This window comes from Acipenser ruthenus, chromosome 8 (genome assembly GCF_902713425.1).
Source record: "Acipenser ruthenus chromosome 8, fAciRut3.2 maternal haplotype, whole genome shotgun sequence".
NCBI classification, from domain to species: Eukaryota; Metazoa; Chordata; class Actinopteri; order Acipenseriformes; family Acipenseridae; genus Acipenser; species Acipenser ruthenus.
In genome coordinates, this window is record NC_081196.1 from 34,561,166 (window position 1) to 34,576,017 (window position 14,852).

General features: G+C 37.7%; 1 protein-coding gene and 1 long non-coding RNA gene across 2 annotated transcripts in view; one reads left to right on the forward strand and one right to left on the reverse strand.

The window, feature by feature from the left end:
• The window catches only part of LOC117407231 (zinc finger protein 654-like), a 31,619-nt gene extending 25,342 nt beyond the window's left edge, over positions 1 to 6,277 (forward strand). The window contains exon 9 of the mRNA XM_034011965.3: positions 3,842 to 6,277. Coding sequence (XP_033867856.3) covers positions 3,842 to 3,849 — 8 coding nt within the window. The 3' untranslated portion in view covers positions 3,850 to 6,277. The remainder of the gene's footprint in view (positions 1 to 3,841) is intronic.
• A 2,487-nt stretch (positions 6,278 to 8,764) lies between these two features.
• LOC117406896 (uncharacterized) lies at positions 8,765 to 13,721 on the reverse strand. Its single transcript, XR_004544995.3, has 3 exons — positions 12,238 to 13,721; positions 11,762 to 11,851; positions 8,765 to 11,140 (listed from the first exon to the last, which is right to left on the reverse strand). It is a non-coding gene; the product is annotated as an uncharacterized LOC117406896 (long non-coding RNA).
• Between the last annotated feature and the right edge of the window lie 1,131 nt (positions 13,722 to 14,852).

Consider the following 14,852-nt stretch of genomic DNA (forward strand, 5'->3'; position numbering starts at 1 on the left):
AATGCATCGCTTTTCCCTACTTTTGTCATTTTAAGATCAACCCTAACAAATGAATTAACAAAGTTTTCTGCAAAGAAAAAAAATATATATATATAATTGTACAGTGCCTATAGAAAGTCTACACCCCTTTGAACTTTTCACATTTTGTTGTGTCAGTGCCTCAGAGTTTCATGCATTTAAATGAGGGTTTTTTCCACTTATCTACACACTGTTAAGGGGAAAAAAGTTATATATTAAAAATACAAAACTGAAAGATCACAATTGGAGAAGTCTCCACCCCCCTGAGTTAATACTTGGTGGAAGTACCTTTGGCAGCAATTACAGCTGTGAGCCTGTTGGGATAGGTCTCTATTGTATTTAGGTCGGGTCTCTGACTGGGCCACTCAAGGACATTAACCTTTTTGTTCCTTAGCCACTCCAGTGTAGCTTTGGCTGTGTGCTTTGGGTCGTTGTCATGCTGAAAGGTGAACTTCTGTCCCAGTTTCAGCTTTCTTGCAGAGGGCAGCAGAGGGTTTTCCTCAAGGACTTATCTGTACTTTGCTCCATTCATTTTCCCTTCTATCCTGACAAGTGCCGCAGTCCCTGCCAATGAGAAACATCCCCATAACATGATGCTGCCACCACCATGCTTCACAGTAGGGATGGAAGTTTCACTTGGAAGTTGTGGGGTAGGATGTGTAGATAAATGAAAAAAAAAAAAAAAAAAAATTAATGCATTTTAATTCCAGGCTATAAGGCAACAAAAGGTGAAAATTGAAAGGGGGTGTAGACTTTCTATAGGTACTTTGTTATTTTATTTTTTTTAATTGGTTATGTAAATGAATGTGTTAATCAAAACACAATAGGGACTAACTTAAAAGGCTAACTTTGCTGGTGGCACTACCAAGATAACATTAAAAAAAAAAAAAAAAAAAAAAAAAAAAAAACTTAACATGGTCCAGGAAGTTATAGTGCCATGAAAGTATTTGCCCCCTGTCTGATTTTCTGCATTTTTGCACATTTTTCACATTGTATTTGGTCTGATTTTTTGTGGGTTGTAGTAGTATATAGAGGGAGTCTGAGAGAAGAAATGACACCAAAGTTTGGTGCTTCTTTCATTTGTTTGGCGTGCAAGGTAATCAAACATGCAATCTTCAGGTGTGAAAAAGTTATATCCCCCCCCCCCCCCTAGTTAACTCAACCCAATTAAAGGGATAATTAGGGTCAGCTGTTTGAGTACTTTGGTAACAACCAGGCCTGATTTGGGCCAGCCCTGACCAATATAAATCTGACTAACTTTGGCCCTTACCATCAGAGTGAAGTTGTCAGCACACAGGTTCGAGGCACATCATGCCACGAACAAAAGAAATTCCTGAAGACCTCCGGAAAAAAGTTGTTGATGCCTATCAGTCTGGAAAGGGTTACAAAGCCATTTCTAAGGCTTTGGGGCTCCACTGAACCGCAGTCAGAGCCATATTTTCCAAATGGAGCAAATTTGGGACAGTAGTGAATCTTCCCAGGAGTGGCCGTCCTGACAAAATCTCTCCAAGAGCAAGGCGTAAAATCATCCAGGAAGTCACAAAGAACCCTAGAACAACATCCAGGCATCTGCAGGTCTCTCGCCTCGGCTAAGGTCAGTGTTCATGACTCCACCATCAGAAAGACACTGTGCAAAAATGGGATTCATGGCAGAGTAGCAAGGCGGAAACCATTGCTCACTAAGAAGAACATGAATGCTCGTCTCAGGTTTGCCAAAAAGCACCTGGATGATCCTCAAGTTCTGGAACAATCTTCTATGGACAGATGAGTCAAAAGTGGAACTTTTTGGCCGACATGGGCCCCGTTATGTCTGGCGAAAACCAAACACTGCATTCCACAGTAAGAACCTTATATCAACGGTCAAGCATGTTGGTGGTAGTGTCATGGTTTGGGGATGCTTTGCTGCATCAGGACCTGGATGCCTTGCCATCATTGAAGGAACCATGAATTCTGCTCTGTATCAGAGAATTCTACAGGAGAATGTCAGGCCACCTGTCCGTGAGCTGAAGCTGAAGCGCAGCTGGGTCATGCAGCAAGACAATGATCCAAAACACACAAGCAAGTCTACATCAGAATGGTTGAAGAACAAGAAATTTAAAGTTTTGGAATAGCCTAATCAAAGTCCAGACCTAAACCCCACTCAGATGTTGTGGCAGGACCTGAAATGAGCAGTTCATGCTCGAAAACCCACAAATGTCACTGAGTTGAAGCAGTTCTGCATGGAGGACTGGGCCAACATTCCTCCACGACGCTGTGAGAGACTAATCAATAACTACAAGAAGCGTTTGGTTGCAGTTATTGCTGCTAAAGGTGGAGTAAGGGGGCGATTTACTCTAAGGGGGTAAGGGGGCGATTTACTTTTTCACACGGGCATTGCTTGTTGCATAACTTTCTTTAATAAATAAATGAAATATGTATCAAATGTTTATTTGTTCCCTCAGGGTCCCTTTTATCTAATATTAGGTTTTGGTTGAAGATCTGATAACATTCAGTGTCAAAAATATGCAAAAATGCAGAAAATCAGACAGGGGGCAAATACTTTTTCACAGCACTGTAAATAGAATATCCATTATTGAACAGATAATCAGACTTATTAAACAAGTAATCCATAAGGTTTTTTAATTTTATTTTAAAATAATGAACTGATCTGATGTTGACTTGCTAAGCACAGTGCCACAATTTTCTTCTTGTAGAATTGTTAAATTGTCCCGGTTTTGCTATTATATTCAAATTGTTTTATGTTTTTCTGGGACAAAAAATGAAGGCTGAAAACTGGGACAATCTCACTTTTCCCGAGACGTCTCGTAACACCAGTACAAAGTGTTAATGTGGTACACACCTATTTTTCTTAATTTATCAAAGTTTTGACTTTTTTTTTTTACAAAAAAAAGAGCAAATGCTAAAAGCCACAACCAGAATTTCTTTCTATCAAAGTGCGAGGAACAAAGGCATAGCGGTAGAATCCAAAAAAGCCTGAAATGGATTTCAGTAAAACATGCAACCGCATACAGGAGGTCTCGGGAAAGGGATGCAACTCAGTATAGTGTTCAGTCTTTGTTTGCTGTGAACCAAGACATACCCTGGTCCATGTTTTCCAGTTCTCCACAGCGGGAACTGCTGTACAATGCAGAGTTTGAGCCCGCCAGCATTCTGAAGCTTGCACTTCACACAATGCAACTGTATTATCTGCATGATTTAGACAGACAGACGCGTGTCCCGGGGATACAGACCGCTGCAAACCGGAGTCCTGACAAACCTTGTGTGTGTAAAGGATGCGGGTCCCCACGTCCCCGAGAGTCTTGGCACTTTCCAAACAAATGGTTTTCTAAATATTGCCAGAAAACTTCCCTCAAACACCCCACTCATCACATTATTTTGCAACAGCTGACTGAATGAAGTTCTGGTAATCTATTGAAAGAATTTATATATCTTTCCTCTTTCCCAAACAGGCTACCCTTGTTTGTCGATTTCCTGTTGGTTGTCGTAACTTGTACGATGAAACCACCACACAATTATGCAGTGTTTAGGACTGTAGATGACTGTTCTGGTTTAGCACTGTGCAGAATATAAACTGTTAATTATGGCTGTGATGGGTAAGGAATCATGGTTGTGAATTTTTGGTTTGGGTTGGAGTTTCATCTGTTCTTGCCACAGCTTTCCATTAAAGCTGATTGGCAGATCATTTATTTTGTGCTACAGTCATATTCCCAGCCTCGTGGTCAACACAGCAGTGGGACTTTACAGCATTAAATATGATTAAATTGTAAAGTGATGGTCAGTGCAGTAACTTTGTGTTCTTTTTTTTGTGTGTTTTTTTTAACAGGTGTCTGATAGAGCCATGCCTAGCCAAGACTGGAGATGCTGTGCCCCATAATTAATTATTGGTTCAGAATTGGCCTTTGATCACAGAACTGTCTCATATTACAGGAGATCTTTGTTTGTACTATAACAAAAAGCGCACTTTTTCAAATAACACACCACAGCAAGGAGAGCAGGGGAACTGCAAAAGACATATTTAAGAAAAAAAAACACACACACACAACCTTAGAGGTACCCAAGTTCTCTGTGTGCAGATAGCCAAATAATATTTTAAATATTAAAAGTATTTAACTTTAGATCCATGTCCACTGTTTGACATTTGTTAAAATTTAAATGGAAGCAAATGGGAGAAAAGATTAATTTGAAAGCTTGACCCCATCAGATTATTCTTTTTTTTTTGGGGGGGGGGGGGGGGGGATAACCACCTGTAAAGTGCCTAGACCCAATTGATCAGGTGCTGCTGTAAATTATTGTAATAGATTGGAACCAATTGGGATGTAGCAGGAATTGTGCTGACATGCAGAATGGGACTGCCTTGGAAAACATCTGATCTGGAAAGTCCTATAGTATGTACTGCTTGGGTTAAATAACACTGTAGTGTTCTTTATCTTTGCCTGTAGTCCTTTAGTCCTTGCTTTTAATTATACAAAATGTAATTGCCCCCGTCTTCGCTGCTTTCCAGGGCACTCAAATTTGCTCAAACAAAAAAAAACAGGACTGTTGGTGGCGTGGGTTTCCGATTGCTCAGTGATCAGAAATATTGAGCGATCACAGAAATTAGCTGTTAAGGTTGGGAAACAAAACTAATGTTTATATATTGGACACAAATCATATACACAGGAACAGCAGCGAACCCTTCTCTTTCAGTAAGAAAGATAATCATCTTTACAGACTTCAATTTAATATGAATCAGCTGGCTTATGTTTGAAAAACAATGTTAAATTAAAAAAAAAATAAACACATGGATGATGAGTAATTTTAAAGGTATATTAAAACCTACTGTACAGTATTATGTCAATGTGGTAATTTGAGAGACTTGGAAGACTGAGGTTAATGCGTTGGCAACTAAAACATTACTGAAGCATTGACACATGTATGCTGTATTAACAAATTAATGTCTAAAATGACCAGGTCTCTTTAGGAGTAAACTGGTGTGTTGTGTTTTTTTTGTTAATTTATAATAGTGTGTATATGAACACAAATGTCTACTGGTTTGACTGGTTCTCGTCTCCTCCTGCTTTATAGCCATAATGTTTAAAGAAGGAATTCCTGTAGATTTAACAGGCAAGTACAAATTTCTCCAATTAATTAATTTAATTAATTAATTAATTAATTAAATGTACTGAACATGTTGCATTAGATAAGGAAGTCCAAGATCAGTGCAAGTTGGGATCTGTGAACTCAGCCGTGATGGTTCCATTTAATAAATGGCATTTTAGCTTGCTACAGGAGTGATTGGAGCAAGATAAGTTATACAAAGTCTCACTACACACATCTCTTCACTGTATAAACCAGAAGGTGCTTGTCATTTTGTGTTCTTGTCAGAAATATATTCATTGTGCAGTTGTTTCCCCAGTAAAATAATGTGCTCAACAAAGGGCTCCAAACCTTAGCGGAGTGGGTGGTGCAACTGTATTTAGGATAGTGGGGATGTCAGTGTTAGACAGAATTGTAGCTTGCCACTGTACCTGGAAATATCAAAGTTAATTGATAGTGTGTCAAAATAATTGATATTTCAGTGGATGTCCCTTGTAAATAATTGTATATAATATATACATATATATTTAAAGCTCTTACAGAATATTGATGTGGTTACCAAAAGTTTTGCTCTCCTTAAGGTCTTTGGCACTAAAAGAAAAGACAGAGAACCTCTTGAGCTGTGGTGTGCTGGTGATTTGGTACTGTACTTTGTAAGGTTTGGATAATTTCTACTGTTATAAATACTGCAGTTTCACACTCTAATGTTATTTTCACTGGCAATTTGTAAGAATATAAATATTTTTAATCCTAGAAGAAACCTTTAAAAAGTGTGGGCTTTCTTGTGCAATGTTTAAGTATTATACTTTCTTCTTTTCTTTTTTCCACATTGAATATAGCACTAAGTTGGGACTGAGCCATTAAACTGCAATAAACCTACAGTAGTCACAGCTGATTAAGGTCAATGTTCATTTTGTGCAAAGTTAAACTTTCCCAAGCGAGTTAATGACAGTTTTATATTTTATTTGAATTTGTTTAATAAACTGTCTTTGTTGATACAGGTGGATTCTTTCTAATTGTGTTTGAGAATCTGGAAAGCCTTGTATACTGTACCAAAAAGCAGAATATCTTATTTATTGTAGTGATACCATATTTTGCTGTGTGATGTTCTCCAACATTTAAGGCAGGATGGATCATTGTAGACAGATCAAATAAATACATTTTTTATACTGTGAACTCTTAATGCTCTCAACTAAAGAAAGTTATTTAAAGTGCATTAATTTATATATATATATTTTTTAAAAATGGTGGATTTTACCTTTTACATTTAATTCAGGGAGACATGGCAGACCACTATTTGCACATGTTGCAAAAATGACAATGAAAACATGTCAACATTTCCCTCTTGGCTGACCTTCACAGGGTGATCATCTCCTCAAATCTTCAATGAGAGGAAGCTGCCTTGCTGTTTATGGTAAACGGTTATTCATCCGGAGTGAAATTGTTTAAGAACAGGAATAAAAGGCTGCTGCTTGGTGTATATACCTGTATCACAGTTGCAGCTTCTTTCCAGATAGTCCCCACAATACAAAAATCTGGTTGCTCTTTGCTTGAGAGTCTGGAAAAGAGCAACCAGACTAATCACAGGGCTTAAAGAAATTAACTATGAAGGTTGAGTGGATTATTTAGTCTGGAACAAAGAATTAGGGGAGGCTTCATAGAAGTCTTTAAAATCTTAAAAGAGGTTGACAAAGATAACTGTAACCAATACTAAGAGCAGGACCAGAGGACAGTTGGATCTTAAGTATAGACAGAAAATCTAAATAATTATTTTGAGGTACGACTTGACAAAGCTTTGAGATCATCCAGCTACTTGGAACTGGACTAGCACTGATGGGCCAAATGACATCCTCTCATTTGACGATTTTGTTATGTTTTTTATAGTACATAATATTGTGGCAATTGGAGGCTGTGTGACTTTATGAACGCCTTTTAGCACTTTTAACCATTTAGACACAAACAACACATTCAAGCAGACGTTTATTTAATAAATAATTTGCTTATATATATACAGTGCCTTGCAAAAGTATTCAGACCCCTGACCAATTCTCTCATATTACTGAATTACAAATGGTACATTGAAATTTTATTCTGTTTGATATTTTATTTTAAAACACTGAAACTCAAAATCAATTATTGTAAGGTGACATTGGTTTTATGTTGGGAAATATTTTTAAGAAAAATAAAAAACTGAAATATCTTGCTTGCATAAGTATTCAACCCCCACACATTAATATTTGGTAGAGCCACCTTTCGCTGTAATAACAGCTTTAAGTCTTTTGGGGTAAGTATGTACCAGCTTTGCACACAGTGTCGGAGTGATTTTGGCCCATTCTTGGCAGATTTGCCCCAGGTTGTTCAGGTTGGTTGGACGACGCTTGTGGACCGCAATTTTCAAATAGTGCCACAGATTCTCAATGGGATTGAGATCAGGACTTTGACTGGGCCACTGTAGGACATTCACCTTTTTGTTCTTGAGCCACTTCAATATTGCTTTGGCCTTGTGCTTGGGATCATTGTCCTGCTGAAAGGTGAATTTCCTCCCAAGCTTCAGTTTTTTAGCGGACTGAAGCAGGTTCTCTTGCAGTATTACCCTGTATTTTGCTCCATCCATTCTTCCTTCAATTTTAACAAGATGCCCAGTCCCTGCTGATGAGAAGCATCCCCACAGCATGATGCTGCCACCACCATACTTCACTGTAGGGATGGTGTGTCTTGAGGCATGGACAGTGTTAGGTTTGCGCCACACATAGCGCTTTGAGTTTTGGCCAAAAAGCTCTATCTTGGTCTCATCTGACCACAAAACCTTTTCCCACATCGCAGCTGGGTCACTCTCATGCTTTCTGGCAAACTCCAGGTGTGCTTTCAGATGGTACTTTTTGAGTAACGGCTTCTTTCTTGCCACCCTTCCATACAGGCCAGTGTTACGCAGAGCTCTTGATATGGTTAACTGGTGCACCATTACTCCAGTCCCAGCCACTGGACTCTAGCTCCTTCAAAGTGATTGTTGACCTCTCTGTGGCTTCTCTCACAAGTCTCCTTGTTTGAGCGCTGAGTTTTGAGGGACGGCCTTTTCTTGGCAGTGCCTGGGTGATGTGATGCAGCTTCCACTTCCTGATTATTGATCCAACTGTGCTCACTGGGATATCCAAACACTTGGATATTATTTTGTACCCTTTCCCTAATCTATGCATTTGTATTACTTTATCTCTAACTTCTGTAGAATGCTCTTTGGTCTTCATTTTCCTTCAAATTCACAGCCTGACCAATGATCCTTCAACAGTGGGTTTTTTATCCAGAAAATGTGACAGCAACTTTAATGGTTCACAGGTGGAGGCCAATGGGGAAGCACAGGGGTTGAATACTTATGCAAGCAAGATATTTCAGTTTTTTTATTTTTCTTAATATTTCCCAACATAAAACCAATGTCACCTTACAATAATTGATTTTGAGTTTCAGTGTTTTAATAAAATATCAAACAGAATGAAATTTCAATGTACCATTTGTAATTCAGTAATATGAGAGAATTGGTCAGGGGTCTGAATACTTTTGCAAGGCACTAATATATATATATATATATATATATATATATATATATATATATATATATATATATATATATATATATAAATTACAATTGAAAAAGCACCATATACTGTATATCGCTTATGAGTTTACAGATGTGTAAATAATATCATACTAATCTGCATGCCAGGAGTATTATAACTGAAACAAGTAAAAAGTTAAGCTACATTTAATTATTCAAACAGCAGTAGATCTCATTATTACTGCCATCATAATTAAAACAACTATAAAAAAAACAACCCTCATCAATAAAATGTGGTGGAAAGAAGTATTACAGAGACCGTTTATGATTGTTGGGAGGCATTGGTACAGTCGGCGCCACTTTATCGGGACACCTTGGCTGTCCCAATTAAACGAGGCATTTCAGACGACCTTAGTCACACTTTTTTGTTTTTAAATGAAAAGAAAAATAATTAAATCACATTATGATTAAATGTTAAATACAGATTTTTATTCCTAAACAAAATGAATTTCTGTTTTTTATTTCTACTTGAAATGAAAAATAATTAAATCATATCACAAGGCGAGGCCACCTGCGATGTTGATATGCCAACTTTCATTGCAATAGCAGCCTGAGAAACCCCAGGAGACTCCTCCTTCAGGAGTTCAAGGTGGTTTACGCAAGTCAGTGTAATCGCGTACTCGCTGCCCTGTGCTATCCGAACCAGTCTTGCTCTGAAAAACTATCTCCATTCATCATTTGACAATACTACACCCCAATTAAACGACATAAATAGCATTGGGAAGAACCGTCCCCCAGAGATGTATCTCATTTAAGCAGAAATCCCGATTATCAGTATCCCGATTAGACAATGCTGACTGTATTAAGATCTGCCATAGTTTTTAGATCATTAAAATTTGTCTTTTTAAACATTTCTAATTAGAAAAATAGATTTTGAATCTAGTCAATAGGCTACCTCAGATCAACTTCATTTACTAACCCTTCTGAGATTAATATTGATGTGGAATAAAAATCAGTAGATGCTGTAGCTTTTAGACAATTAGTTACATTTTGTCATGACAATTTAAATATGTTAGGCTTGCAGTCAAAAGGTGGCATTCAGGCGAAATAGAATATTTTGTATTTAAAAAATGTAAATTAAAAAGACAGACTTGCATAAAGCTCAGCATCTAAAACTCAATTCAGTTGTGCTATGCTTCTGAACGGCCAGACGGTTGTATCTGATTTGGAAGACAAAATCTCAGCTGTTTATACCTAAAATCTGAAACGTGTACAAATCTTCCTCCTAAAAGAAATTAAATGCATCAACACAGAAACACCCAACAAATCATCTATACAATGTAGACTCACTGGACTAGAAAATTAAAGTGGTTATATCAATTCAGGTTTATATCATTGAGGTATTTATTAACTGTCATGCAGGTCAATAAGAAGGCACTATCATAGAACAGGTTAAAGAAGATCCTAACGGAGCTGGACATAATAAAACATGCAATGGGCACAGATGAAACCAATGAATACATGCCAATGAACATGCGAGCAGTAGCACTAGTATCACTTTTAACCAAGTACCTTCCTTATCTGTGCCAGAAGAATTATATTTTTCTACAGTGACCCTGGAAGTAACGCTATTGCCAAAGTAAAACCAATTTTTTTGTTTTGTTTTTAAAACCTGCTTACCAAAGACAATATACAGTAGAAAGTTCTTTCCTGAGTCAAACGGACCATAAACTTCGGCGGCTGTGTGGTCCAGTGGTTAAAAAAAAGGGCTTGTAACCAGGAGGTCCCCGGTTCAAATCCCACCTCAGCCACTGACTCATTGTGTAAACCTGAGCAAGTCACTTAACCTCCTTGTGCTCCATCTTTCGGGTGAGATGTAATTGTAAGTGACTCTGCAGCTGATGCATAGTTCACACACCCTAGTCTCTGTAAGTCACCTTGGATAAAGGCATCTGCTAAATAAAATATTAATAATAATAATAATAATAATAATAATAATAATAATAATAATAATAATAAACAAACAAGGAAGGAGTCGAGTTTAAAAGAGGTTTGACATCTTCCTGCCTGGAAAACAGGCCCGCTAGCTACTATCAGAATGGTCTAAAGAGGTGATTTGTGTTGCATTTACAGTATTTTGAAGAGTGAAAGAGTTATATATATTTGTTTCACATACTGACTCTGATTTCAGGAGTTTTATATCTGTGTGCATATTCTAGAGTGTATGACTTGCCAGGCGTTTTTCTTTTTTGTTTTTCTTAATTGTTCTGCCTTGTGCTTCAGTGTGTTCTGCTGCCACCCAACGCTATCATGCATCAGGAATATAGTTGTTTGCCAGATATCTGCATTCAGAGCTCATGTTGCATGCTGTATTTCTTTTCAGTCCTTTCCGTTAGTAGACCAATCGTAGGGTAGATTGACAAGTGTGTAGCTAGCTGCCTGTAGAAGGGCATCCAGTTCCTTTTTCTTTGGAGAATTTCCCATGTGATTCAAGATCCACTGAAACAGGAATAAAGAAAAACAGAAAATTATAAAATCATCAAAAGACTACAGTATCTGGTCAGTGGAGTATACAGATTTATTGCGCTTTACACATATACTGGAAATCATATTACTCTGTCACTTGCATTCTAAGAACCTACAAAGCGGTATGTAATTCAATATGTTAACATAACATTATTCAGCAGGCTTCATTCAACTTTGAAGCAAAATTAGTTTATTCTATAGGGCGATGCAAAATTTTTGGCCACAGCTATGGCATGGGAGCCTGTTGTCTTGAAGTACACCAGTTGCACTCTCTAGTTTTAGCTATTTTTACAACAAGTGTTTTAGTCTTTAAGGTGCTGTTTTTTAAGTCCAAGTCTGACTTTAACCAAATAAGTCACCCAGGTCTGTGATTTGTTTATCCAAACTCTACAGCGCTATGTCCATGCATGTTAATATTAATATCCTGCACTCAAAGAATTACACGCATGTTTTCACTCATGTTAATATTATAGCAAGATTTTCAAGCCAAGTTGCAAGTACAATGCTGGAGACAAGCACTGTTGTCAGATTAATTCTAATAGAAATATTAAAACGATCATAAAAGTCCTTTGACTTTCAAAGGTAATTACTTACCTTAGCGGTATAGGTTTTAATAGGGGGGCACCCCTTTGCACCACAGTTTAAAGCAAAGTGAATAAGAGGTTCGGCATCGGGGAGAGCAATCTGTAAGGAAAGCAGAAGGGATAAAGTCACCACCATATTGGAGGGATTGTACAGAACAACATTACCAGCTATGAATTGACAAAGTGTGCATTATAATTGGCTAGATATTGCACTATAATTCACATTATTTTGCTGTAGTTTTAAACATGACATGCAAGTTGAGTTCCCAGATTGGTGCTGTGACAATATTTTCAAAGCCATAGTGTTCAATTCTGCAACATTTAGATCACTATAACATGACTACTCTGAATAGTATTTCCACTGCTGGTTTCGAAACAAAGAACAGCTGTATCAATAACAGATGTTTCATATTTTGGATCCCACCATGGCTTTAAACAGTTACTCATGACTGAAAAAGCAAGCAGCAAAACTCCCAAAGAGCTGACCTGAAGGCGAGGATCTCCCTTAGAGAATGGCCTTATCAACTAGGCAACACCTTTCCTGTTCCCTCGAAGAATCCTGTTTTCAATGTCTTGAAGTGTAAACACTGCTTCTCCAATAAGGTAACTTACATAGTTAAAAAAACTGCAACCAGAGATAACAATCGAAAAAACAGCCGGTCATTGTTCAATGCAGTGTTGTTTGAAAATCCCTATTTGTACAAAACAAGTAACCTCATTTGCTTTATTGCATTTAAGCAGAAAATCTATGAATGTGTACGAAAGGTCTACATAGCCTTACCGGAGTTCTTTGTACAAAATCAATCTCGGTTCAAGTTAGCACTACCTGCATCAGTGCTGAGGTCACTGTGCATATTAACTGAGGCCGATCAGATGCTGTGATCCCCTGTCATTTCCCAGTCTATTCTGATTATACAGCGGTATTTATTCACATACTCACTCTGTACCTCTGCCACATGTTTTTTGGAGAGCCCATCTTCATGTGCCTGTGGATGACCAGGGTGTTATAGATGTTAATGAAGAAAGACAGCTTCTCCTCCCTGCTCATAATCTCCAGTTCCACGTGCTGCAGCTGAATAGCCAGCTCGCAATACTTCTCAAACGTCTGGCTTTTGGCCATGGCCTTATAATCTACAAACTAGGACAAAACAGTTTCACACAATTCCACAAATCAGCCCAAATGCTTTTCACCTTGTAAATGTCAGGTTAAAGTGATTGTAGCTAACAAGACACTTCCATAAAGTGTCCGTGCCATGCACATCCATTCACTAGTCTCTCATTTGTAGCTTTTAAATAAATACTTGTTTCATCAAACATGCATTTTCATTTAAAACATAATATACAGTATGGTAAAAAAAAAAAAGTCAAGTGTAACAGACTTCCTGAAAGGCAGGGCAAGCAAACTGAACTTTGTTTTACCTAGTACAGAACCAGAGATTTGTTTTACAACAAAAATACATTTCATTTTAAATATGCATTATCATGTGTTTCTTTCGAATTTGCACAATATAGTGCATGGCAGGTGGGATTTCTTATAGCATTGTGTTAGCTACAACCACTTTAATGCTCACACGATTTACCTTGCCATCAGCTGAGAGGCAATCTGCATACAGCTTAAGAATCAAGTGTCGCAAAGCTTCGCATAGTTCAGCAGCTAAACGAGAACAGGAGTGAGCTTTACTGTAGGCCGTTTAGCCATTCAGAATACAACAATGTGTCATCTCACACATCTGCATTTTATACTGTACCACAGGGTGAATCTTTAACAGTGTTTCAGTACAATACACAAAACCAGTTTCAAACGAGAAGACCCCAAAGACACAGATAGCTATTACTGAAACGTGTGCATGTACAACCACGGTGCTAAAGGAACTAAGAACAAAAGCTTTGGCATATCACACTGCTACACCAGTGCGTACAAAGAAATTAAAACAGACAGTTATTAAAACAGCAATCAATATAGAAATACATGCAATGTGGAAATTGATTTTAGAATGTATTTTTTCTGTTTAATTGCAAGAGAGTACAGTATATTGCTGCAGTTTGCACATTCATACACACAATCCATAGAGTGGCTAGCTGTCCCATCTGTACTCTTTTGCTGTACATACCTAACACAGGACTACATTCTGCGGTTTTCCCAGTGTTTAGTGCCGAGCTTGGATCACGTTCCACTAATCATTACAGGAAATTACTCTCTCCGAACTCTTCCTTCCCAGTCACCACATTAAAGAACTTCCTGTCCATTAAAACTTTCCCTGTGTTAACAGCCTTACTTTGTTCTAAAGGGTGTAAGCGGAGACCAGTTAGTATTTAAGAAAAGAATGGCCAAGATGTATCAAGGATTTTACACCAAAATTAAATCTGCCCCATTATTTTGATAAAGAAAATTCAAAACCGTCAACATAGTGCTACCCCTTTATACCGCTGTAGCTGGAAGAAATTTGTGTTCTACCTTATAATGAGAATACAAGTGTAATGGCAAATGGGAGCCACAACCATACCGCATTAAAACTAGTAATAAACATCCCAGAAGGTTCATTTACAGCAGCAAGGTTATAGGTATGTTATTGCTCTCATTTTTGTACCACTAACAGTCTGGTTTGTTAATCAAAAACAAAATGGTGCAAACTGAACAGTGCCATAAAACAGGCCAAGAACGTGGGTCATATACTGTGCTTATTGATTGAAGTCTTGACTATTTGGCAATAATCAATAAGCGAAGTACAAAGTTTGTGCCACTTTATTTCTGATTAAAAAGTGTTCATGTTTCATAAATATGGTAGCAAGAAGAGCTTGCTGGAGGTGCATGAAGAATCCCTGCCTAAAAGTAAAATTAAAACAGTGACGCAAAAACTTAATAAACATTTTTTTCACACAGGTTCTGAGAAATGAAATGAATGTCTGTCTTTCCATCATTTGCAACAATTTCTTGGGCCAGATATGACATCTAGTTGCCAAAGAACAAAATACCTCATTAATATATTGTTATCTCTATATTATACTGCTCAACAACCAGGCCCTGCTCCCCCACAGTTTTATATGGGGTCGGCCGTTCTGGTATAATTCGGTGACTCCTGCTCTAAAAGCACTGATGCTGC